The sequence below is a fragment of the Passer montanus genome, unplaced genomic scaffold (genome assembly GCF_014805655.1).
Source record: "Passer montanus isolate IOZ18808 unplaced genomic scaffold, ASM1480565v1 scaffold1, whole genome shotgun sequence".
Lineage (NCBI taxonomy): Eukaryota > Metazoa > Chordata > Aves > Passeriformes > Passeridae > Passer > Passer montanus.
In genome coordinates, this window is record NW_024356504.1 from 8136293 (window position 1) to 8163825 (window position 27533).

Consider the following 27533-nt stretch of genomic DNA (forward strand, 5'->3'; position numbering starts at 1 on the left):
TTAATGATCTACTGTAGTGTACAGTAGCTTACATTTTTTGCTACTTACTTAATCCACTGGACATTAATTAGAAACAAATCTGTCTATTGGAGATCTCATATTTTTTCTCTTTGTATTTAGAGATTAAATAAGACTAGAAAATGTCCATAATATTAGACTGCCTCAGAAAAGCCATTACTATAGATAAATCTGTTTAGCTGTATCATCTCAGTCCCTTTTCCTGTGATCCCAAATAAAGGTAATCAACTCCCCCAAAACACAAGCACACTATTAACAGTTTCTAGTTATGACAGGAAGGAAACAAAAATCTCTGTAATCCTATAACTAGTTTCTGGCAACAGTGCTAACTGATGAGGAGCACCACAAAGGAGTTATATGCCAGACAAGAGGAACAGGAGAAACACTAGGGCAGGAATTACAAATGGAAGGAAATGCCGTATTTCAAACAGACACTAGACAGCAACCTGCCAGTACTGCAACCCTCAAGGGTCAGTCCTACAGAGAATGAGGACATCTAAAGAAAACCCAAGGCAAAACTGTCTCTCTGTTATCTGAGAACATCTACAATGCTGCCGACAGTAGTCCTGTGCAGAAATAATGTACACCTGTGAAAAAACACAAAGAGTCGGCAAATACAGATAGCAGGTTCACTTGCTGGCTCGGACAGCATCTGAAGAAAGAACTATTTAAAAACACAAGAGGTGGTGTTATAATGAGGAAACCATGGAGAGCAGAAAGCTTATGATTATTGACAGAAGTTGATTAAGAAATGGATTATTGTCTGTTAGGATGTTGGAATATCTACTGCTACCATTATCCTACGTATCTTTATGTAAATTTCCTTTAATTGAGGTATTCATTTACAATCATTATTTTCATTGGTAATGTGCTTTATTTGCATTTGAAAGCAAAAAGAGGAAAAAAATTAAACACAACTGGCTGACCCCTACCATGTGAGAAAGGGTTTGCTTTTTGTCACTCTGACCCAAATGGATTAGGGCCAGGAAATAAAGGTCAAGCTCTTACCAGTACCCCCATGTGTCACATTTTTATTACATGGAGTTTCCAAGAAAAATATTCCAATTTGCGTCAGTAATTATTCATTCTTTATGCATTATCATGTCAGTTTCTGAGTTTATTTTGTATTCAGAAATTACCTTTGAGTGCCAGGCCTATTAAAAAGCAACCCTTTGTGAAATACCCTTCAGCAGTTAGATGTGATAGATTTTGTAGCTGTACATGCTCTTTTTTCCCTTTTAAGAATTTCCTCTTCTACAGCAGTCCCCCCATCACTCGAGTCATAAACCGCTAAGACCATGGTTGGATTATGCTCCTTTGTGGATTTGCAAGTTGCAGCCTTAGTTGGATGTCTGAGGGCTGTAATAGCTAAAGCAGTGCACAGGGCAGGTAGGGTTGGAGCCACTCTCTCTGTGCTGTTGGACAGCAGGAGGTACAAGCATGCAGCGCCCTGCCCTGCATGCTGCTCTAACACTGACCACAGCGAGAAGCTTGACGTCAGGTTTTAGCCACCAGCTCCATCAGAGAGCTCTGTCCTGTGGGAATTAGTTTGGGGCAGTGCTGCACCTTTCCAAGAGAGGAGGTAGAAAGGTGAAGGTCCCCTCCAGCCCAGGACTTCCCAGCCCCACCACAGTGCAGTGGGGAGACATCTGGGGGTGCCAGGGGTTCCATGGGCATAGCTACAGCTCTAGATGCAGGGCTCCCAAGATAAGCTGCTAAAGAAGTTTCTGGTTTCACAATTTTAATGATAACTTTTTAATCTGGTCATTATTTTCTTTGATTGCTAATACCTTGACCTCTGGTGACAGCTGCTGCTTATGCCTGCTAAACTTTAATGCAGGCTACAGTAAAGAACATTATGATTATTTGAAAAGGTAGAGTGTAATGCATTTCAGATTAACAGTAAAAGAAAAGCTATTGAAGTTAGAGGTTCACTTTGCCATATCACTCTATGCTGCTTTCCTTATTATCAGTACAAAAAATGAAATGAGAATAGCACATCTTTTAATTTCCTTCTACTATTACCTCTTGATTTGCATTCAGAGCTCCCAGAAGAAATACTGCTGAATTCAGAAGTAGTCTATTTAAGCTGCATGGTGTTTAAAAATTGCTGGAAGAGGTTAAGGTGCTCTATATTATGCAGTTGACCTTACTAAGAAGCTGTGTTAACAATTTAGATTTATAATTTTGTTAATTTTTTTTTCCCAAGCAAAATACATTATCTCTTTTTGTACTCCTGAAGGTTAAATCTTTTTATTTCACTCTAACTTATTTTGTAAGATTTCTAAATTATATTTAAACTTCTTGTACTTAAAAGGTTGCTTTGCCCATGTCTCTGAAAGGAAGCATTTTGTTTCTGTCTCTCTTTGTATCAGGTCTGAAGAGACTGTGTGCCCTCACAATATTTTACCTAGGAAGAAAGAACTCAAACCCTCCATCTGCAGAGTCCTGCAAATACATTTGAATTCTTTTATCTGTCACTATTATATCTTTGTGGCTGACTGGGTTTGAACAAGATGTCCGTGGAAAATATTATGAATCCTGCCTTTACCAAACAGTTGTAGCCACCTGGTGTACAGGATTCAAGCTTCCCTGGATTTAACCTTTTCTCCCTGCCTTTGTCACCACTGGGCCTGGTCATTGAGAAATAGAAGAAATCCTAACAAATTAACAATAGTGAAATATGCCAGGGTAGGGAGAGCTGTACTTTAGGCTCTGCAGCCCTAAACAGAGGCGTTTGAGCTCTCTACTGTTGCCTGAGCAAAAAAAGGCCAGTGGTGGAACCCTGTAATGCAGTACATTTTCCAAAATGCCTAAGGTGTCACCATACTGGCTCAGTGGTCCCCAGCAGGGGATATTTATTATGGACATTGCCTCCTGGTCATGTCTCATCTGAAAACTCATCCTACAGTTATGACTCTGCCAGTAAATAAAACAGGACCAGGAGCTCTGGGCTGCGAGGCCAAGCAGCAGGGACCAGCCATATCAGCACTGTATGGCCTGTGACCCTCAGGCACAATCATCCTGGTTAGGATTTAGAACAAGTTTACGTTTGTTCAGCCTGCAATGTGGCAGTGAGGAGGGGGCTCACTGTAGTGTTTATGCAAGTGGGTGTGATGGAGGTGCAGAGCACCTCAGGTCCCACTGGAGGACTGTGGGGGCGGGATGGAGACAGGACAGACAGCTCTGTAGTTTCCCCTGGAAGTGGCCTTGCTGCACGATCCCCCATAAGTAATGGCTGGATAGTCTCCCGCAGAGGTAGCTGGCATGGGCCAAAACCAGACCAAGTGGAGCATCTAAAACAGGGTGGACCATGAGCAGAGCGGTGCTGGGGATTGCCCAACTCCCTGCAGCCAGGCCTGCAGACCTGTCTGAGAGTCAGCAGCAAGGCGGTGCCCTCAGTGAAGCAGGAACAAGTTGTGACTCGCAGCTGTGAGCACAGGCTGAAGTCAGGATGGATGTTTTGACATTTCAGTGTTTCTTGAGTTCCTATTAATTATCCACTCCAGTGCAACATTCGCGTAGACTTCCTACAGCTAGAGCAATATTATTATTGACAGCTGCCTTCCTGTTGTAAAGTCAACACAGGGAGCAAAGGAAGCCCAGGACAGATCCTAGAGCCAGAAGGTAGTTTTATTCATCTAATCTCTAAGTATTTAGGCAGTGATTAGAACCATAGCAACTATCTGAGCCACTTGAATCAATTAGATACAGAGATAGCAACACTTGTTATTTATACAGCACCCTTTATTGGAAAATTAAAAAATGTCAGATACCTGTTTCATTGAGTAGGTAAACTGCATTCATTTGTTGACATGGAGGTGCCATGAAACCTTTCTTTTTATCACTGGGATACAACTACATGAGAGAGACTGTTTGCAACAAATAAGTAAAACAGAAGTTCTAAAGAAAAAAAGAATAAACCAAGGGGACAAAAACATTCTAAATGGATGAAGAATTAGTCTATATGCAGAGCCAGGCCAAAACTTGGCAGATTTATAAACCAGCTAACACAGAAATAAATGAAAGTCCAAACAATAGAGACTAACCTGGAACAAATAAAATAATGAACTCAGAAATGTTACCAATTGATTGCAAAGATAAAAATACCTGTTGAATTAATTGTGTCCCTGTAGTTCATTCTACTGCTTACTTTGCTTCTGGAAAGATTCTGTATCTGAAAAAGCCATATGAAGTATATTCCTCAAAGAGCACAAATGGAAATAAATATTTCTCACTTGAAATGATAAGACACAAATTTGTCTCTATATTATTAGCTGGTTTTCCTCTGAATCATCTTGAACTTCTAGTCAGACAGCAAAGTTAAAATAAATTATTTCATCATGCTGCAGAATGTTTCTTAACTGTGTAATTCTTTCCTTTACAGAAAGCAGGTACCAAGCAGATTGTTGTTCTGTGTCAGCATTTCCCCTGTGACTCTCAACTTTTGCACAATTTATGTTTTGACTAAAAGAATGTAATTATTTTTATAGATAAAAAAATCTGTATGTGTATACTGATTCCACACAGTCCTGCTTAATGCCAAAAATATATGCTCTGCATCTAAAGCAAAATGTAGACTATATCAATGAGGTCATCTCTGAAGCTTAATTATGAGATAATAGTTGTAACTTCTAATTTCAGGCTTAATCAGTTTTATTTCATCCAGCTTCACAGTGCAGAACCAGTGTGAATGCAATAGGAAAGATTTTTGCCATTTCAACATCGTCATTCTCTTGGCATGCGCTTGGCTGCCATCTGGGCTTGCCCAGCAGTAGTACAGCCATCCCCAGGAGGGAAAGGGCACAGGCCAGACCACCTCTCCCCTCATGGCTGCAGGCCCTGGGAGACCTCCCCGTGGTCCTCGAACCCAGAGGTCTCTCAAGTGCCAAGGTCAAGGTCTTGAGCTTGCCAACCTGAGGTAAAATCCTGCCCAAGGTAACTTGTAGTGCTCACTTCAGTGACTGAGCAGGACAAATTAGTTAGATAGCTAAAATTAAGAATATATCCCTTCTTTATTTAAACCCTTCCAATTTAAATGTTTTCTCTTGAGAAACAAGTGAGCTAACGAGACCATGGCGTTGCGTCACTGCCTGCCTGTCATGCCCCGTGGCAGGGATGCATCTGACTGGCTTTAATCTCATCGTCCATCTCTCAGTGCATGAAGGCCAACGGCGGGTTTGAGGCCCAGCAAATGACAAGCCAAGTTTGATATATCAGCCAATTAGTAGCATTGCTATTTATGCAGGAATGAAGCTGAAAGTGCAAATAAGGCCAGTGACTAAACCTTTCCAGCAATTACATTTAATAAGGTACTGCGTGTTATTTACAGAAAAGATAGATCACACAACTTCTACATGTAAATGCACAGAGTGCGAAGACAAAAGCTGTACTCTCAGAACATGCTAAACAAAATAAATAAACCAGAATTATTTTGGCACAATAACTATTACATAAATAAATATTCTAGAACATAATAAATTGACATTTATTTACAGTCTATTGAAAGTGCAAACAATTGGCTGAAAATTAAGATATTTTTAAATGTGTAAGACCAGAAAATGTGTTAACCAGCCACAATTAATTCTAGCTGAAGTTTAAGGTTTTAATGTCCAGGAAAATATTCTCTTGAAATCCATTTGTGCATATTGTGCTCTTTTTGAACCAGTCCTTTGCTACCTTTAATGCTGTTGATTTTTGACAACCTTTCTTTTTAACTGAATTTTGTAAAAACCTGATTGGTAATTTAAAAAGAAGCAAGTAAAATGTAAACACTGATTAATCTATTTATCATTCAAAATATTTTTAGTCCTGTCAGTTTTCTGAAATAGCCACACTGCTTGTAGTAGTAGACAGTATGATTAAGACTGGGAATTTTTCTTAGTATTTGTTGTATTTAAAATGGAGATATTTGTAAGTCGTCTCTGAATGGAACTATACCTTGGACCGCTCTTGAACCTGCATTATTTCATCAGATCCTCCTCTTCTATGGAGGTCACGAGTAGCTGAGCAAGCTAAACTGACAATCAGTTTTGGTCCTGACCTGAAGCATAAATTGTAAAATACAGATTTTTTTAATTAGGGAGAAGAACCCACTACCTACCTTAGAACTGTTATAAGTTTTTGTGCAGTTCCCACTAACTATTCTTTTACCTTTTTTTAAATCTGTATGAGATATCACTTACTACACCTTAAGATGAATTAACAGTTCACAACATGGCCACCGATACACCTACAGTGCATAAATTCTCCTCAGCCAAAGTTCTCCAGCAGGCTGGTACATTGTGCGTTGCCTAAGACCTTATGGTATGTTTTTGCTTGTTTTTGTAGTGGCAGTGCAGTAGCAGAGAAAGTGAAGTTCTTAACAAGTGACCTTGAGAGGATAAAAGATCGTTTCTCATCATTGCTTCAAATGTTTATGCTCGGCGCGGTTCCAGTCGGTGAGACATCTGTGATAAAGTTCTCTGGTTGTCAATCACATTTAATTGCCGCACGTAGCTCCGAACATCCTGATGGTTTTTATTAGCTAGGGCTGCATCAGGATCTGGTGAAAGAGAAATGATGTAGGATTGATACACGTAAATGGACAAATGCCTGAACAAAATGCACAACTCCTTACAAGCTGTCACCGGAAAGACTAGATCCTGGTGAGTTAAAAAGGAAGTATTTAGAAATTGCTCTCTTTGAAACCTTTTTTCCGTATCTGGTGATCTTTCTGGTTACTACCCCCACAAATTAACTTTTCTTTTGGACATCCTTGGCTACATTTACTAAAATTGATGGCCCTTGGTTACAGTTTTACACATCACCTTATCAGTCATTAGCTACACATTATACAGCTAACAAGTACAATTTAAAGCTGCTCATTTGCTTTTGAACCAGCAACTTTCACAGATTCAAAATTATGGAATTGATTAAAGCCTCTTTTTATGCAATATTCTCATTCTAGCTCAGTATTAAATATTTGTCATAATGTAGTGCTTACTGGCTGTCCCATTCAAGCCTCAGAATTTACTACCTGTTTACATTAGTTAACCGCATTATACCTACTCCAGCAGCAGTTATGGAATACTACTGAGCTAAATTCTAAGTATCTTCAGCCCCACAGGGAACAGCTTACAGTGTAATATAACATGTGCTAGGTAATTTAAATTCAACTAAAAATTATACTGAGGCATCTACATTACATTACATATACACATACACAAAAACCATGGAATTTAGATCCGGTAGATCTATATACTGACATTTTGCTATAGTATGTATAATGAAAATCTGCTTCCATTTTTAAGTATGTGGAGGTCTCATCCGTCCTTAATACATCAAAATTAAAGACACAAAGCCAGAAAAACCTGGATTGTGGATGAAAAAAATATCTCTCTTAATTTTCTATAGTTCTACAGAAATTTCTACAGATCTTCTACAGTTAAGCTTTGACTCATATGGAAAGAAACTATTTTTATGAAAATATAGTTTTACATTATTTATTCTGTTGTTTGAGAAAGAGAAAGGGTACTGTGAGTCAAAATGGATGAAGTGCTGAGGAAATGCCCACGTGACTGAGACTGACAGTGCAGCTCGATGGGATGAGACCCACAGAGAAGCCTGTTTGACCATACAGCTCTGTCATCTTCCATGGCCTCAAGGAAGTTCTGGTAATTATACTGACAAACAGGTTTTAAATTCACCGCCTTATGCAGTTATGTCATTTATAAAGGTCATGTCTCCAGACTGGTTTCATATTAAAACAGCATTTATCCAAGCAAGTATTTGTGTGCTGCTGCCTGCTAGACTTATTTCAACCACTTCTGAATCCAGTGTCTAATTTCAACTGGTTCTAATCTGACAGATGGGTAGAGACCTCACAGATATTTAGCACTTTCACATGCACGGAAAAGAGACAGAGGAGAAGGGGTTTATTAGAGCTTCCTGAAGGATATTTTGTCCTGTGAAACATCACAGGATCCAAACATGGAAGAATCACTGGAAAGCAGGCTCTTCAGTTCTGGTACACACAGAATTAGTTGTAATTACTGTAGCTACTGACGATAACGCCGACGGTACAGATGTTGTAATACACTTACTGAAGGATTGGCTCCGGCAGAATTTCACTGTCCTGACAGTGTTGGCAATCATGCGCTGGAAGGAAAAGATGGGATGCAATCAGAGAACAAGCACTGTATTTCATCATCATTCAAACGAAGCACCTAACTGTGCCTGAGTGTGAAGACACATGCCAATAAAAGCAGTCATATGAATGAAAATATAATTTTAATGCTGCTACTTTAATGTATAGGGTGTGATTTGCATTTACACAGGCTTTAAATAAGCATGAGTATAATTTACATGCGCTCAGAGAACTCTTTCCCTTGCTTGAATGCTGTGAACGGCCCTAAGTAAGAATGAAAATCAGCCCCTTCAATGTGCATTTCTTTGATAACATCTTACCTTATTAAAAAGTAAAAGGAACACCATGGAGTATATATATGTTAATTTAAAGACTATCAGCTCCTAACAGCAAGGCCCTTCCTAGAATATATTCAGCAATTAAAGAGCTTTCAGCTTTTATACAAACTTGAGTTTAAAATGCAGTCCTCCTGGAAGCTGACACTGTAAATAAGCACATGAGGGTGACTTCACTGGCACAATGCTTGGTTCACAGCTGAGAAGGCCACTGTCAGTACTGTGGCCTGCAGCCAAGTTTCATAAACAGACCGGTTAAACAGTGTTACTTTGCAAAAGTGTGTCTAACTCAACCTGAAAAGTGGATTCACTTTTGATGGACCCTTCTACTGACAGTTCACCAAAAAGAAGCAGAAGTCACTTCAGTCCTTCTTGGCTGTGCTTCCTCTTCAGCAAAAAACCCCATCATTTCATTCAATTCAGTTTCAATCAATACACTTGCTGGGATAAATCAGATGTTATTTTACAATAGATTTTAAGAAAAGAAATTGTGGTTAGTCATACAGCAAAACATTACTTCTGGACTGTAGAATTTTAACTGGTTTCTGTGATTAGTACCACAGAAATAATATACCCACCAGTATGGTGAAGAACTAGTTGTTCTACATAATGTCAAATAAACTGAAATTTCAGCAGTTAGCTGGATAGTTTGATTCAATCCCTGTTATAAGGACAACATTTGTTTCAGTTTCTTTTGCTTAGGTTAAGAAAAAGCAGAGGAAGGAAATGCTACTTCCTATCAGACTCTAATGTCTGTGTTCCAACACAGTGACATCTTCTAACACGGTACACTCTCACCAGGCTGCTTCATATATTATGGAAATTTTGTGTGAGATTAACAAGCTAGTTAGTCATAAACTCTCACAAAATGGAATTATATATCTCTGACTAGTGAACAAGAAAGCCTGGGGCACATGCTCCTCTAAATTCATTAAAATCTTAAATGAAATCACAATTATAGCCTAAAATGAAAATGTTACAAATGAAATAAGTTTGTGAAATCTCTCATTCCAGAATGGGAAGCACCAATGTAAGACATTCCTTCCACACACAATGGATAATCTCAGTACTATCAAGCATACAAAAATGAGTTGGTTGGTGTAAGAAACACTATTGATATATGACATCCTAAATGTTTGTGGATTACACCTTGTATTAGCAAATGAAACTGATATAAAATCTGTTATTTCTAAAACACATATGGATCTGCTTATGTTGTTCCTAAAGTTATATGTATCTACATGTATAATTCAAGTAAATGTAAATTTCATCCTAATGCAATTTTCCGATCTCTTCAAGCCACTTTTACTATGCAGATTCTCTAAGGCACTCACCTTGCACACATTCTCACAGGTGCTTAGCATTAAGCATGTGAATAAACTTCACTGACTTCAATGGAACCCCTTAAATACTCAAGGTAACTGGGCTGAGCAGAACACACTGCATGTAACAGTGTCAGTTTTTCAGTCTAACCCAATCAAATGGAAGTCAAAACAACACAAGCATATACAAGATGGTTTCACACTTCTATGGCTTCATATTTGGCTCTGTTACGTGATGCTGCTGTTTTGGTTTCTACCAGTTAAAAAAATGCTCATCTACAATAACTATTTCAAGGAGAGATCATAAAGTTGAACTGCACCAGCCAACACAATGAAGTTTCAAGACTGTCTAGCTTCAAAGAAAGCTTTGCTAAGAACACTTCATTTTTAGGAAGACAGCTAGTTTTGCTTGATGTGCTTTCCAGAGGGATTGCTAATACACACCCTAAATTTTTCATACCTATAGTATTTAAGTTTTGAACCCTCATCTCATAATAATCTTTGGAGTTATTATTATTAAGCTTCATATGTGAAAACTTAGATTTATCCAAAAAAATGTTCTTTGGAATAATTTTACTTTTTTCTCTCCTGGGAAGCTTGTTCTCAAAAAAAGCAGAACATCCAGAATAAATACTGTAATGCAGTTCTGTACTGAAAGAAAAATTATGGGTATGTAGTGAAGGTTTTCAAAAAAGTTTTTGCTATTTTCAAATTTGCCATTATGTGGGCTCTTCTAGGCAAGGAAAAATGGAAGTGGCAACAGACTTGTCTGACTTCTGGTTAAAGGCTGAACTGCCTGGTTTCCTTCAGTTGGCTGAAAGACTTCATTTTAAAGGGTTCCTTTGCCTTTTCCTGAGGGTGATGTGATTTTATGTCTGCATTCAGAATTATCCTGGCAATGATGAAATACAAACCAATGAGGAAGCGAGTGTTAAGGCTGAATAAGTGTGACTCAAAGACAGCATCAGAAGCCAATGGGGAGATTCTGAAGCATTATGTATCTTCGAAGAGCTCTTTTCACACTACCTTTTTTCCAAGTGCTGTTCTACTGTCTCATAATGTCTAATCTCCTAACAGTTCCTCTTTGTCAGGTACAAAGTGAACAGAAAAACAGGTTATGAAACAAAGTGAAATTTCCCTTCCCCAGTCTCGTAGACAAGTTAGATTATCTTCTTTTGATGCAAGGAAACTAGAAACATGGACAGAAAAAATGTTCAGATGGAAGTTTAAATGCCTGCTCCTTACAGTTTTTCTTCAAATAGAGGATTACCTCTAGTCAATGCCTGCAAAGATTAACCTATGTTTACTTGCAGTGCTAAGCAAGACCACTATCAAAAAGCCATACAAACCTAAATTTGGATCTTTCTGAAATAGAACCAACTGCATAATATAACAAATAATGGCTACTACCAGCATGCTGTGTATACAAAACAATACCCTTTCAAGTTTTACAGTCTGGAATTGTGGCAGCAGGCCAGCACATTATCTTCTAATCCATTCCAAACCCAGGTTGCTAAATATTATAAATATTCATATATGCTATTGAAAACTACTAAGGGCTTTAGTCACACACTTTTTGCATAATTTTTATGTTCCAAAAATTAAAGAATGTTTGCCCTCTTTTTTGCATATGGATAAGAGTGTGAACTGCCTTTTGTTCATCTCCACAAAACCTGAAAACAAATATGCACGAATTCTCTAATCCTCTTTTTGCACCTGAAGGGTGAAGAGGCTTGACAAAAAGAAGCATCAGTGGTCAGCACCATGGCACTATCTTGTGCTGCCATGGCAGGGCAGCACTTTCAGAGCTTTTTCCTGTCTTCTGCTCCCTCTACAGGTGTCATTCCTGAGATAATGCTGGGTAATGTCATATGGCGAAGGTGCCACAGAAAGTAATCTTTGTTCAGGCTCTCTGATGATTTGAGAAATGGCACTGATAAAGTTCCTAATTAATTACATCTTCTCTTTGTCTATGAATACAGAATTCTGTACTGGCAGTCAGAGTGCAATTAGGCAGTTGAGGTTTGAAAAAAAAATCAGTAAGTGGTCAAGAGTATGAAATACTGCCTGTCCCTAAGGACAGTCATGCTCAGTACTTTCCTCACTTTCCCTGCCTTCTTTCCCTGCCAAGACCTAATTCTAGGAAAGCACTTGTAAATTTTTTCTAAATATGTAGCTATAAAAGCAGTGTCACTTAAATGGCATGTCTTGCCATGTGCTGCAGGTTGTAGGTTATCCTGTATCTGCTAAATCATACAGAGTTTACAGGAGCTGTTACTCCTGGTACTATTTGGGTGCTTGCCTTCACCTGAGAAGAGGGTCATTCTAGATCACAAATTAATTGTGTTTGCAGCCTTCTGCCATCTTTGTATCTTTCACATACTTGCAGCTCTCAAAACCTTCCTCACCTTCCAAACTAAAACTACAGTATTTAAAAAGCTTTAAAAGTTTTGCTCCTCTGTAATAAATACCTCTTCAGTTATTACATAGATGAGTCTTCTGAAGGCACATTTACAACGAACATGTACTGTCAAGTCAAGGGGAGAAGAGATGTGAGAGATGTGGTGGTTTGGTATCATGCCAAACCAAAATGTACATCTGAGCAACACTGTGGTGGAAACAGCTTGCAGCCTCTCCCCGTCAGCTTCTTGCAGTGAGATAATTAAAATACATTCAATACTTCTCTTAAACCATGTCCTGTTTGCTATTGAAGACAAAGCCTTTTACCAAAGACTTACACTACAAAGACCAGTAATTTAGTAATTTTGCCTACTTATTGGCAAATGCATAAATTAAATTTTCCAGTCTGGATTTTAAGGCTTCATGCAATGGCATGAGTAAAGAGCGCAAATACAAAGGCTAAGAGCATACCTATTTCTGACATCTTCAGTACTGTTTACCCACATCTTGTACAAACCAAATGGGTGTGTTTACAAACTTCCCTCTTTACCCATTGCTGTGGCTTTGCCACATGTGGTTACTCTCTTCCCTGGCTAGGTGTCCCTGTCCTCCCACTCCTCACAGCCTCCTCCAGATAAGGCATCTGTGGGGATCAGGAGATGGGGAAAGGGAAGAAAGAGCAGGCAGTCACAAAGGCAGCAGCAGGTAAAGCTCAGCAGTGCTCTGCAGAGTGATGTCCCCTTACTACTGCCAATACCACAGTTCTGTCACTCCACCACTGAAAAGATCAATATATAGGAAAGCATAGCAGAAAAAATTGACTCAGTCTTTTTCTTTGTTAAAGTTGCTAAAAAAGACTGGGCTAATGTGGCTCAACACCATCTGTCTGTTTTTCCCTTCTTCCCCTAGATAATTTTGTTCAATTTGAAAAAAGAACCCAGAGTTTTCAAACACAAGAAAGCTCCTACCAATTTTCTGTGAAAACAGATGGCTGTGGACAAGAGAAAGATTGTGTAAGTGCCCTCTCGTCTCCTTGAGGAAAAAGGCTGCAGTGCAAGTTCCTATGTTATGACAAAAGCCTATTCACACAGAATTCCCCAGCCATGAAGAAACAACACATGCCCCAGCCACGAGGAGAGATCTGAGCAGAGCTCAAGCAGCCATGAAACACAAATGTTTAGGAAACCAGGCCTTGCTGTTTCTGGCACTCAGGGAGCTCCTGGCTCAGACACTGCCTGACAGCTTCTGCATGTTTTAAGATGCATCATTTAATATAAATAATAACAGAAACATTGCAAAACAGGAAAGATTTAAAGGAAGCTGTTTCAGCTGAAGAGATGCCACTAGATCAAACTTCTACTTTTGGCTGCCAGTTACAGGAATAAAGTTGTCAGCAGCACATCAGCTGTCGGGATCAGGGCTCTGTGGTGAGAATGCAGACGCAATGCCAGAGGCTGTTCTCAGTTTCATCACTGGGCTCACATGGGAGTCGGAGGGACCCACCTCCTCCAGTGGCAAGTGGCACCACCAGTGGCTACCACCCAGATATTTTTATTCATAAACTTCAGCAAACATAAAAGGAAACAATCTTCCAAAGAACCAAGATGTTTCAGAAACATCAGTAAGAGTGGCTCCCAGCAATGTTCTAAGGAATCTCCATCTGCTTAGGACAGAACATCGTGCAGCAGAACAAACAGAAACAACAAATGGCAGGACATGATTCCTGTGAGAAAATCTGGTTCCTGCTTTTCTCCTGAAAATGGCAGAGTAACATCACAAAAACACCTTGGGCTTATACTTATTTAAAAGAGAGGAGAATCTACCCGAGAGTTATCTGGCTGAGTGGTCTTGTCTTCACAGTTTAATATCTGGCAATTATGTGTGGATATGACAGTTTTAAGCTTAACACAAGTAGGCGGCAGTGACTGAGGTTTAACAGTAGGCTTTTCTTCTTTGCTTGACCTGATGACACATGCAAAAAGCTAAAAACTGCCAGGTCCACAGTAGGATTAGAACGAATTATGTGGGTGGAATTTGAATACAGGTTGCTCTGAACAGCTACGGGTTGAGAAAGGCAGTAAAAGCACCATAGAAGCATGCAGAAAAGCTAGTGAAGAACAATAAAGATACGAAAGATATACTTGCAGTAAGGCCTGGAGAAAAGGCAGAGTGAGCTTTTAGGTAGAATACCAACTGAAGAAAGGCTTAGAATACTAAAAAAGGAGAATGTTTCCCTTTCCGGTAAGTTGAAGAACATGAGACATAATACTGATTCTATAAAAAATATGCAGCATCAAAAATGCACTAACTGATCTTCACATTCCTCTCCTAATGAAAATGATCAAAACTCAGATTGCTGGTACTACATTCTTGCAGTGTAAAATATTATTTAACACTTTTGGGTGCTACTAGTAAACTCTTCTTCTGGAAGTAACATTCTTTTGAAGATAAGACAATGAGCAGACTAAGGTAAAGAGGGCAGACCTGCAGCAACTTAGATATAGATCAGTTAAAGCTACTAATGGATTCACTCTTGGCCTTGGGAGTGCCAAAATGTGGTACAGAGTGGTGCAGAACTATTCTTAAATGACAAGCCTGTGTTGAACTATGGGAAGTGCTTACAGGAGAGCTCCTCCCTCCCGTAATGGCTTTCACACAAAATGAGGCATAAAGAGCTTGAAGCATGGAGCTCTGAGGCCAGTGGATGTACTGGCTCTTCTAGCTCAGGAGGTGTAAACAGGCCAGGTGAGGTGGAGATGTTGGAGCCAGCCACAGAACCATGGCTATAGCAGTGCAACTGCCATCCATTCTGGTTTGGAGGTGTTCCAACCAAGTCTGAGATCCCTTCTGTGTTCCCCGAAGTATTTACTATCTATACTGTTATTTCTATACCTAATTACAACAGGCAGTGCAGAAAAAAAGTCCTTTTCTGCAGGTAGCAGGCTCAGGGCCTTTGGAAGGAGATGGCAACACAGTCTGCATATGCAATTACAGAATGCCATTATTGCAAAGTGAGGTCAGGCCCTTACTCAGGCATTAGCACTGCCATTTATTTACAAAGTGTCTCATCTTAGTAAAGGGGTATTTTCAACCAAGGACAGATGCTCTCCTGGAGCTGCAGGTTAGAATCTAAGAGAATTCACTCAGTGATGATCACTTGTCTGTGAAGTTTTTAAAAGAGCTTAAAGTATTCCTTTTTTCCCCTCTGCAGTTATCAGGCTCAGAGGGTCAGACAAACGCCTCCACAGTGCAGTGGAAATAACTGGAGTTATGTAACTCCAGTGGAATGGAGTGGTTCTGATTACTGTACTACTAAGAACTAGGTGCCAGAGGAAATATGCTCTAGCATGGCTGCTGAATGGCTGAGAGGAAATGGCCTCAAGTTGTGCCCGGGGAGGTTTGGATTGGATATGAGAAAAAATTTCTTCACTTTAAGGAAGTGGAGTGGAATAGGCTGCGCAGGAAACCAGTGGAATCACTAGGCCTGGAAATGTTCAAAGAGCATGTAGATGTGGTACTCAGGGACAAGGTTTACTGGGGAACCCAGTGGTCCTGGGCTAAGAGTTGGATTCAGGGATCTTGGAGATCTTTTCCAACCTTAGGGATTCTGTGATTCTACTACTGACTGCCAGAGCAGTAAGTCAGGTTTGTTTTGCCTATGCAGATGCCATAGCTGGGTTTGGCTAAGCAGTTTCTCAGATACAGGTGTCATTAACCACACTAATGAGGAACATGACTTTAGCAACCAAGAAAATATCTTCTCACTGCTGAGAAACTCAAGTTTCAGTTGAGACTTCTGCAATGGAAAGTCGCCTGCCTGCAATTTTTGACAATGGTGTTTGAAATTATAACAGCTCAGGTGAAGGACTTATATAAAATTTGAGTATACTCCAGCCTTTTATGATTGATTCTCCTTTCCAGTAGGAAAGCAATCAAGCCACAGACACCTCTTTTCATTTGTGAAGGGAAAGAAGAAATATATGTTGTGCAAGTTCTTTTCAATGCTTTTTTCATTCTCCAAGGAGCAATGCAGAACTATCCCAGCCTGAGGCAGTCCAGGCCTGTTTGAAGAACAGCAGTTAAAATCACAGGTTGGTCCCAAACTGTTAAAAAGTGTCTCTAACAGCTCTGCTTCCTGTCCCTAATGCTCTCTCTCCTAGGAAACATTTTGCCTGTGCATTGCTCAGTGGGCAGTTTATTCTCCACCTCTGTGAAGTTTTCCAGAAAACCAGAGGCCCCAGGCTCTGTGTACAATGCAGGCTATTTTTGCCAGGTCTTGGTCCTGCCTTCATTCTCTCTAGCCCTGAAAGTCACTGTTGAGAAGTTCACTCTTGAAGAGGTGAATAGGGAGGTATTTTAAGTTTCCTTTCAAACATGTCATACATACCATTTTTTCGAAGTTTACTAGATTGTCAGTGAATGTCTTGTTTCCCTCATGAGTAAACGTCATGTCTGTATAGAAAGAAAAAACACATAAAAGCCCATTTCTGAATCTCGGCCATACAAAATAGCAGAATGTTTTATCTACCCTTACAAAAATTGTAGCAGCTGTAAAATAAAAAATTTAGGTTTTAATTTGCAGTATTTCTGAGACTAATAAAATTGAGGTATGATATTCAGATGTACAAAAGCAGTTTGTCTTGTCTCTGTATCATGCTTTTCATAATGGAAAAAGATCATACCTCACACTGAGATTGATTTTTGCTTTTTCTTGCTGCTACTCTTATCCTTCAGATATTTGACAAATACCTTTCAAGTTAATAATTCTGGTAACATCCAAGCTTACCTTTTATAAGCAGTGGCATGAAAGGAATTATTGGAGGGTCCAATTTAGCTACAGTTAGTCTGTAGGCCCTATGGTTTCTTGATGGATCCTTAAAAAAAAAAGAAATCAAATAATTACTAGTATGTATTATTATATGTATCAAGACACTATATGCATTAATTTAGATGTCATGGCATTTATTAAAAACTTTATTTTTTCTTGTGACTCTAAAAGTGCATCTGTAAATTCAGACACCTTTTATCACTCTCCCCAACTGGTTACACAATGAGAATGCAACCACTAAACACAAACATTTTTTCATGCCAAATAGCTAGGTTAGATATGATTACAAAAACATTCTTCATAAAAGAAACCACATCTTTTTTTTCCTCCCTCCTTACAGCTGCAGATCCAGTTTTGCATATGTTGTAGCGGTAAAATGTATTGCATGGAAAAATCCAGGTTGAAATATAGAATTTCCCATATGTACTATTGGAAAACAAGTGATAAAGCTTTTCTGAGTTCCCAGATTAACTTTGAGTGGTACATAAGTTCTCTCAGAGTAGGTTCCTAAGAGTATAATTTATTAGTCATACATACTTGTTTTAGCAGCTCTAAAATGGGATCATAAACTTCTTAAAGTCAAACAAGGACATATAAAATGTTCTGAATCAAGGAATTCAAACCAGAAACTGAATTATCTCAGACTGTGCATAGAATAAGGGATCTATTGCTATTCACCATTAAGCTTTCAAACTCTGCATAGATCTTCTTGAACTTGCTTGGGAGTTTCTGTTAATAAAAACAAAAATAGCAAACCTTAATTAAATCCGATCAGTGCAGTAATTTTACTGTAAATGCTAGTTCCTTCTACAACGCCCTAAGTCAGGAAAGTGCTCTTTTTTTGCCAGATATTTCTAACAATGTGCTAATCTAAAATACAACATGTTTCCTAGCAACCAGATTAAAAATAGAGACGGGACCAGCCATGAAACCTGGATCCTGATTTAAACCCCGACTTGAATTTAGACCTTTGGGATGTTTAGATTCAGATTTTTGTTTGGCTCACATAGCAATCACTGACTTCAGAATATAAGTGGAAATTCATGTGGATGCTTTCAGGACATCCCTGATTGTAGCCTACCTGAAAATACAATTTACACCCAGCTTCTGTAGGGGCAGATCAGTTTAATTATTCATACCTATGATGAACTGCCCTTGCAAACATTCATATTCAGGCCTGGACATTTCCAGGAGATTTTTTTTGCTTATGCTGATGCATTTATTAGTAAAATTCTTGACATGCTCAGCAGCAAAGGTCCTCCATCACTTTCTGGAAATTAATGAATATTTTTTCAGTCCACAATACCTACACAAATAAATAATGGTCAGTTGATCATGCAATGACTGAGATGAAATGGGCTTTACTAAATACTTTCTTTCCCCCTCATGCATAGTATGTTACACAGATTAAATCACTTTACTTTAAAGACAATAAGATATGTTATAAATTGGTTTCAAAGATCACTGTAATTTTTTATGTACCATCAGAACATATCAGTTATTTTTAGTAAGACATTTCTCTGTATTTGCTGAATTTTTCAGACTACTATTAGCAGTGGATAACATTAAAAATTAGTAGAGACTTTATAGTGCAGAAATGATTTTTTGCAATAATTTCTACATTTGAAGTGTGTACCCTAGCAAGCTATTTACACTGCGCCACAGCAAGGGCCTAATTTTTAATGATGTGTGTCAACAACTATGTGCCTAGTTTGCATATGCATGCAGATTAGGTATTTGTGAAGTAAGTGGTATAATTGGACATTTGCACCTGCAAATATCTAATTTCTGCATGGAACTAATGTAAATGCATGATAATATAGAAAAAAAAAATCAGGTCCTGGTATTGTCCGTCTTTAAGTATTTTCTGTATATATCTGGCTAAAAATCAAATTGCAGAAATTCTCTTGTTAAACCAACTGCTCTACAGAACCAGAGTGTGATAACATTTCCATGATCTCAAGTTAATCCTCCACATGTACAAATGATCTGTGTCCCCCTACCAGCTCAGGCTTGGTGCTGATTTCAGATTGCTGTATGTAGTATATACCTTCAATTCCTTCTTCTCTAGTCCTCTACTGTGTCAGCTCTCCCAGCTCCTCTCAGTAGTCACAAATAAAGGGTCATTATTTTGAGAAACTGAAAATTTTTGCCTGTAGCGCTGATTTTATATGATACATGCACTTTTGAAAACAGAACTGGTGTACTCTCAGACATGTTAGTCTGATCTCCTATGTAAGAGCACATTTTTAAAGGTGTACAAATTTTGCTCTCAGTTGCATCAGTCATGCTAATTATTCTGAATTTCTAATGAACAAAATGCATGCACATTTAAATCTGTACTGCTTTTGATAACCAGTATGTTCTTAGTGGTTACACTGTGCTAGACACGGCACCCTTTTTATACACTCATACAAAAGAGCAAAGCACAGAAAAAGGTGGAAGCTCTGAGAATGAAGACCAAACTGCCAGTAAGCATGGAAATGCATGTCAGAGAGAAAACCAGAACTGGTTAGGACAAACCCACATTTTAACAGGGCAACAGGGTCCCTGAGCAGTGGAGAGCAGAAAATAATATGTAAGCACAGGATGAATTGAAGAGAATTATCAGTGGAGTGATCTCAGTGAACCACCAGTAAAGTGAAGGCACACAGAGGCTGGGCTGAACTAAGAGGTTAGCTGGCTAGCCTGCTCATCCTGTTGGGCAGTTTAGCACAGCAACAGAGCTGCTGTTGTCACTCTTGTCAACTCCTGTGAGTATTCAGCACATCCATGGGTGTACTATACTGCCTTACTAATAAATACTGTCAGCCTTAGCTAAGGCTTATGGTCAGGAGCTGAATTAGTAGATCTAGCTTTATCAGTAATAAAGGCTCAATTCATCTTTTTGCTAACTACAAGCACAAGTTCCCCTCAAGCTTCCTGAAATAGGATTTTAGCAAAGACTTACCTCCCAGGTTAATGAGAGACGGCTCACAGCAACATTACTCAGTCCCATAATAATAGCGAAAAAGGAATTCAGATTTTTGTATTCTTTACAGCTGAAACACAAAGGGCGGGGTTTTAAGTTGTACATATCAGTCAGTGCAGTACTTATGACAACCTTAAGAGAGCTGAACCCAGACATCTGGCTTAGAAGGGACTGAATTTAGGCAGTCCTGGCCAGCATGCCTGCAGACACCTCTTCACCAATGTGTTAGCACTTCACCACACTCTGGAGGCTTCTTTCCCTTCCCTCCTAAAATTACTTCCCTTCTTCTGCTTCACTGGGTGCCAGCTTCTGCAAGGACTTCTAGTCTTTGAAGCAATTCTCCACCCAGAAACACAGTCTTGAAACTGGGCTCAATTCATTCCCAAGGAATACCAAAAACAGTGCAAACAAGTGTTTATAACTTCATTTGCTGCAGAACTTGCTGACAGCTCCTGAACAGCTAATGAATGCTTGAAGCTCTCCTTAGGCAATCTTCATTGCAGTTTACACGGCCACTGAGTCTTTTTAAAGGGAGAAGACCAGCTGTCTAGAGATGCCCCATGCCAGTGACCTCTCCTGCAATATAGGATTTCTATTACTTATAGATTCTGGGACTTCTAGTATGTTTCAGGAAAAGAGCAGCCATTTGTTACCAGCTTCATTAAAGAGGTCCTGGGCAAAAGGAGCTCCAGGTCACACTCCATCTCTAATGCAAAGAAGGATTTTGCTATCAGTCAGGAAAAACTGGAACATGTAATTGAGTGCTATGGATGATCCAACATGTCATATGAAGGAGTAAATCCAATCTGATGGGCATAGTCAACACAACTGCTCAGCTGGGTTCAGTGGCTCACTGACTCAATAGAAAGGGGAGAGATAGAACAAAGCCTATCAGAAAAAAAAACCTCACAAAACTGCATCTCACTGGGTTTTTGCAAATAATCTCTTATTTTTCTCAACTATCTGCCAACATCCAATTTCAGCACTTCAGTCTCTGTTTCTTCAGCTGTGAGTGTCTTTCCTTAGGGTTTGGTATTGAGACTCTTGGGGTTTAACATTTCTGTCAGTGTCATGGACAGCGGCACCAAGTGCACCCTCAGCAAGTTTTGCTGATGACACCAAGCTGTGTGGTGCAGTTGACACGCTGGAGAGAAGGGATGCCATCCAGAGGGATTTTGACAGGCTTGAGAGTTGGGACTGTGTGAACCGCATGAAACTCAACAAGACCAAGTGCAAGGTCCTGCACCTGAGTTGGAGCAATCCCAAGCACAAACACAGGCTGAGTGAAGAATGGATTGAGAGCAGCCCTGGGGAGAAGTACTTGGGGGTGCTGGTGGACAAGAATCTTACATGAGCTGATAATATGTACTTGCAGCCTCAAAAGCCAACAATGTCCTGGGCTGCAGCAAAAGCATCATGGCCAGCAGGCCAAGGGAGGTGGCTCTCCCCTTCTGCTCTTATGAGGCCCCACCTGCAAAGCTGTGTCCAGCAGCTCTGGGACTCCAGCATATGAAGAACATGGATCTGCTGGAGTGAGTGTAAAGGAGGACACTGATGTGGTGAGATACTGAACAGCCTGCCCAGAGAAGTTGTGGCTGCCCCATTCCTGGAAGGGATCAAGACCAGGTTGGATGGGGCTTTAAGCAACCTGGTCTAGTGGAAGGTGTTCCTGCCCATGGCAAAGGGATTGGAACTCAATGATCTTTATGGTCCTTTCCAACCCAAACTATTCTATGATTCTGTGATTTACCAAGAAAACTTTAACAAGATTCAATCTATGATTCTCATATTTTTAATTCATCATTGAAGCTCTTAGCTTCTCTGAGGTATCCTCAGCTTCAGACAAAATTAGTACAACCATCTCATCCTACTGACTTCATAATTGCCACATCATCTTATTCTCCTTCATCCATCATCCACATCATTCTATTCTTTCTGTACCTCCATTTTACCAGATTTGGATCTATTGAGTGAGTGAGTCCTTGAGATCTTGGCCTCACTTGTGTCTGCACCATGTGAACACTGAGCATGTGAATAAATGATCTCTCCCATATGCTGGTTTGTCTGTTGGGAGACTGATGCCTTCTCAGATCTTCTGGCAGAGCTGCTCATACAAATTCTCCCACATCAGATTAGTGACAGTGAGCAAGAGTAGAACGGATAAACTGCAATGCTAAAGCTACACCAACTTAATCTACTAGTCCAGGTCAGGGAGTGCCTCATTAGTGGATCTGAGGGGAGATAAAGATGACAGGATGGGCTGTCAGTGATAACCTCTCCCCTAGGCACAAGTAAATCCATAAAGAGATATCTGTCCACGGCCTATGACAGGATTAGGAATAAATTATGGCAGGGTAAAATAATTAGTAACACATAGCACTAGTGCTCAAACAAAGTAGGCGGCTGCAACTGTATCTGCAATATTTAATTTGAATCTATCTTCATATTAAAAAGGAAATATTTTGCCAAATACCCTGTTAAGGACTACAATTTGACAAAGTCTCAGTTAAAACCCATATAGATACATAATGTTCTACCTCAGATAGTCAGTCAATTCTACAAGCTCAGTAAATAAATAGCTCAGTTCCAGATAAAGGACCCTTGTAAGACACTAGAAACAATGCTCCATTGCTCTACTGCATATAAACTCCATGTAAAATGTCAAAAAGTGGATCCTCTAAAGCACCACAATGCACCATAGAGCAGAGGTCCCTCTGCCTCACAGAATGGACTGTACCAGAAAAATCTTCCTGTTAGGATGAATAGCAAACACACACACACACTCCTGTCTCCAAAATAAACATGCATGTGGTTGAAGTCTCTTTGTACTTACACAAGCATATTCATCTTGCCATTTTCTCTATAAACACACATTTCAGAGATTTCTCACAGGCTCCTTGGGCTTATAACATATGCACATGCACAGAAAGAATGATTTTCAAAAACTGAATGAAAGTGTCTGAGTACACTGATACACAAGAAGGCTGCTAAATAGCCTGTGGATATATCTGCAAAGGGGAAATACACACAAACTGCATTTGCGGATATCCATAAGAACATGTGCAAGCACATCCCAGAAGGACTTTCTTATACAATTAATATGGGAAGAACTCACTGTTGGAAATATAGTTCACTTCTTCCCTTTGTCTGAAAGTTTATTCCTACAATAGCTGAAGAAAAGAGATGAACCTGGTAACCTCTACAGCCTTTTCCAGCAGATGCTAAAGCGACACTGGCTCCTGGAACTGAAAGCACATGTGCACAGCACTTGGAGCCAGCACTTGGCCTTGCGCTTGCCTGCACAGACTGGGAGCACACATCAAGGGTGCATGGGGTGGCAGACACAAAATGATGTGCCTTCTGCAATGATATCTGCACCTCAAGCCACAGAACTGAAAAAAGCTTCTCAGTAGCAGTTATCTTTGAAAATGAGTACGTGCAAGGCATCTCGTTACCACCAGTCATGCCTAAGATTAATAGTGCAGCACTGAGCTGCTCTCCCTGAACACTTTTCTAATGAGTCTAGTACTTCTAGGTAGGGTAAAGTTCTCATTAGGTCTCAAGGATCTTCACAGGCAAAACTTCCTCAAAGATATTGCTTCAAGGTCTGGGCTTTTTCTCCTCTCTAACTTCGGTGCACTTTGTGTTTGTTTTAGTGCATGTGTAGCAGCTGTTACCATGGCAGCACTGCACAGAGGGCAGCAGCCTGGCAAAACTTCCCAGCGTCTTTCCAGCAGCTGGAATTAAACCTGCCTCTTGGTTTGTACAGAGGAAAATTTTGTGCTTTGGATTTCTCGGCTTTTAGGAGACAAAGAGGACCCAGCAGAGCAGACTGCTTTTAGCTATTTATTTTTAGCGTTGTAGTGATACCAGAAACATGGAAGTAAACAGGAGGTTGTCAGGCTGTTGTAAATAGCACAAGATTAAACCCATGACTCGGAGGAACTCGCAGGCTAGGGCAGTTTATTAAGGAAATATTTAACTGTAATTTTTAGGATACTTGATTTCAAGTGTTTATGGAAATTAGTATTGTATCTTAATGACCACATTTCAACATTTTCTCATTTCATGCCTGAGATTAGGAAAGACCCCGACGTCTGTGTGGGTGCCACTGCCCTCTCCTGGGCACAGTCCGCCAGGCCGGCAGCTGCTTCCCACTCCTGGGCTGTGCAGTGAGATAATGGAATATGCACTGCGTGTATTTTTAGAAACTGAAGAGGTAAATTCTGTCCTCTGTTCTAAATATAAAACTGATCTTGCATGCCCACCACCAGATTTTTAAAACCTTCAGCTTCGACCAACCATAATCTAACTGCAGAGCCCAAAGCAGATCCCAGAAGGAAGCTGGTACTTGCAGAGCAGGGTGTCCTGGAGGAAGGGGCCACACTGATCCCCAGTTTTGATGTGAACACAGGCTTCAGCTATGTGCAATTACAAACTGGGAGGAGGGCAGCATCACAGCAGCAATAGTAATCTTTTCCTTTACACAACTCCATGTAATGATGCAAAAAAGTTGAAACCTTGGTTAAACTGCAAGTAACAACATCTCTGTGGGTAGAACTGCCTAAAGGCTTCTAGCTACAATGCCCAGAGCTGTACAGAAACATTACAAACCTCAGCAAGCTGTTTTTCAGACATCAATAAATACACCATGAGCTGGAAAGAGAGGGAGAATGTAATAATAATAAAAATCTGTACCTATGCAGGGCATGGATATACCCCTGCTCCCTCTGAAGTCAGTCACTGCTCTGCTCTTGACTAGAGGGAGTCAAGGCTGACATCTCTGGCATGAAGGTTCCAAACAGTTTAAATTTGGATAGCAATACAGGAAGACAGAAAGAATGCCTGCTATCCAACCTCAGACCCAGCAGTTAGTAACAAGAGAGGACATTAATATTTTGCATTTTAAAAGTATTAGAAAAAAAATCACAGAATCACAGAATTGTTAGGGTTGGAGGGGACCTCTGGAGATCATCCGGTCCTACCCCCCTGCTGAGGCAGGGTCATCTGGACCAGGTGACACAGAACTGTGTCCAGCTGGGTTTTGAATGTCTCTGTGGACAGGGAGACTCCATGAACTCCCTAGGCAGCCTGTTCCAGTGCTCTGCCACCCTCAACATGAAGTTATTCCTCATGCTGAGGTGAAAGTCCTTGTGTTTTAGTTTAAATCCTAATCCTGTCACTGGGCACCACTGAAAAGGGTCTGAAACTTCTCTTGGCATGACCCTTCAAGATATTTGAATGTCTGGATGAGATCTCCTCTCAGTCTACTTTTCTCTAGACTAAACACTCCTGCAGGCTCTCCTCCTATGAGAGAAGCTCCAGACCCCATATCATCTCTGTGGTGTCCACTGGACCCTTTCCAGTAGCCCCTTGTCTCTCTCTTGTGCTGAGGAGCCCAGAACTGGGCACAGCATTCCAGATGTGGCCTCACCAGGCTGAATAAAGGGGGACACCTCCCTTGACTTGCTGGCCACACTTTTCCCGGTGCATCCAAGATCCCACTGGCCCCCAGAGCCCACTACCAGCTCATGGTCACCTTGTCATCTACCAACAGTTCCAGTCCCTCTCTGCAGAGCTACTCCTTAGTAGGTCAGGCTCCAACCTGTGCTGTTACTTGGGGTTACTCTTCCCCAGGTGCAGGACCCTACACTTGTATCATCAACAAACCTGCTGCAAATCCCAAACAGAATGAAAGTAACATGAGTGTCATCATCTCCATGCTACATCTCTTTACTCTCCCCACTTGGTTTTCCAACTCAGGGCAATTCTGAGAATGGTTCTCCTGAGCAGAACCAGAAACATTTCTGTTCTCAAGAAAATCAGGCTGAATTTTGTTAATATTTACTAATTCACATACTAATATTTGCTAATGTATGGAAGGGTAAATGAAGGATTCTCCTAATGAACTGAAATATATTTTCTCACAAATTTGATGTGTAAACATGGCCCTAAGAGAGCACAGATCAAGAAGCAATTGACAGTAGGACAAGAAAGAAGAATGTGTATTAACAAGGTTCTATACAGCCTGATAAGAAAACAGACAGAATTACCAAACAGAGAATGTTTTAACCTCTACTTTGTGTGGCTGTCTGCAAAGAGGAAATAAAACCATATTGACTATACTGAACCTCACTTCCAGCTCCCATATGATTGCATACTTACTGGGCTGCTATCTTAATGTATTTCTTTAACAGCTGAACACGCTTGCTGAGTTGAGAGCAAAGACAAATCTCGGTGACCACCCAGAACTGAATTTCATTGAATCTTCTTAAAAACAAGTCCAGGTTTGCTGTGGTCTTTTTAAAATTGTGCCTTCCAAAAGTGTGATAGATCAATTCCAGCTGGGAAGAGAAAACAGTTTGGAATTCTATTTGAAGTTTCTTCAAGGAAAGAGACTCAGACTGACCAGGTATGTATCTAGCCTGAAACTTGCTCTGCAGTTTAGTTTACATTTATAGCTGCACAGATGACAAGGATTCAGGTTACAAATCCAGTATACAATAGCTGAGGCATAGTAAAAGCGTAACTACACATTATATATAAACAGCTTAATACCTTAGAACAAACAAAAGTAATTCAACAAGCAGCACATGTCCAGAAGAAGTCTAACTTTATTTTTCTATTTTGCTTATAAAATTAAGAATGTCTTATATTTTTAAAACTTGTAGGTGGCTTTATTGTAGAATTTTTGAAAATCAAGCTTAGAGAAGGCTTTGGAAATAATGCACAAACCTACAATGTACAGGTAAACACTTTTTAATAGATTCTAATCTGCTGAATAGATAGATCCTCATACCTCATGCACACAGTTGAAGAGCTCCCAGTCGTAAATTGTCATCTGATGTGCTAAGTCTTTGGAACTCATCAGTTCAAATGTTCCTACTGTACCAGTAGATGGTCCTTCTTGTTCTGGCAATGGTGCCTACAAACAAGAAATATTATTAAAATATTTTAGACATGATAAATCATATGGTTGGTGCTTTCATTCTATAATATTTCTAACTTTTTTTTTTCAGTGTGACCACTTTCCTAATCATGCTTCTAATAGTAAAACTGAAATTCAAGTAAAACTGAAATTTGCTTTTAAACACAGGCAGGTACTAGGAAATGAGCAAAAACAGTATCAAGTATGCACAGGATAGTCAGGAAAATTCTGAAAGCTCTTCAGAGATGCTGTAAGAAAATAAACCAGGCTGTTCTCAGTGTTATTTTTAACATTGTTCTAAAATTTGAATCTATAATACATGTTGTGCTAACTAAAGCATGTGTGTTTGTTTAGGAGCATAGTTCTTTCCAAAAAACTTTTATGTTCCCTTTTCCACATACACAAATAACTAGGCCACCAAGGACAAGCCAAATACTTTTACATATTCCTGATTCTAATGATGAGAATTGCTACATCTAGCATGCTTAGAAATCTGCAGTGATTGCAAGATCTTCTGATAGTTTATAAAATAAACCTCATACTTCCTCTTTGACAGTACACAAAGTTGATGCACAACTTGTGATTGCAAATTCCTGGCTAGGC

General features: G+C 39.8%; 1 protein-coding gene across 5 annotated transcripts in view; it reads right to left on the reverse strand.

Moving 5' to 3' along the window:
- Positions 1-3744: 3744 nt before the first annotated feature.
- The window catches only part of RAPGEF4 (Rap guanine nucleotide exchange factor 4), a 147870-nt gene continuing 124081 nt past the window's right edge, over positions 3745-27533 (reverse strand). For 4 of the 5 annotated variants that reach the window (XM_039699247.1, XM_039699226.1, XM_039699265.1 and 1 more), the window contains 8 exons: positions 26802-26927; positions 26168-26346; positions 19982-20072; positions 17710-17760; positions 16990-17077; positions 16591-16655; positions 8103-8157; positions 3745-6562 (listed from right to left, as the gene is read on the reverse strand). In XM_039699247.1, the coding sequence (XP_039555181.1) occupies positions 6435-6562; positions 8103-8157; positions 16591-16655; positions 16990-17077; positions 17710-17760; positions 19982-20072; positions 26168-26346; positions 26802-26927 (783 nt within the window). In that variant the 3' untranslated portion in view covers positions 3745-6434. The remainder of the gene's footprint in view (positions 6563-8102; positions 8158-16590; positions 16656-16989; positions 17078-17709; positions 17761-19981; positions 20073-26167; positions 26347-26801; positions 26928-27533) is intronic. The other variant, XM_039699236.1, reaches the window with a different exon arrangement.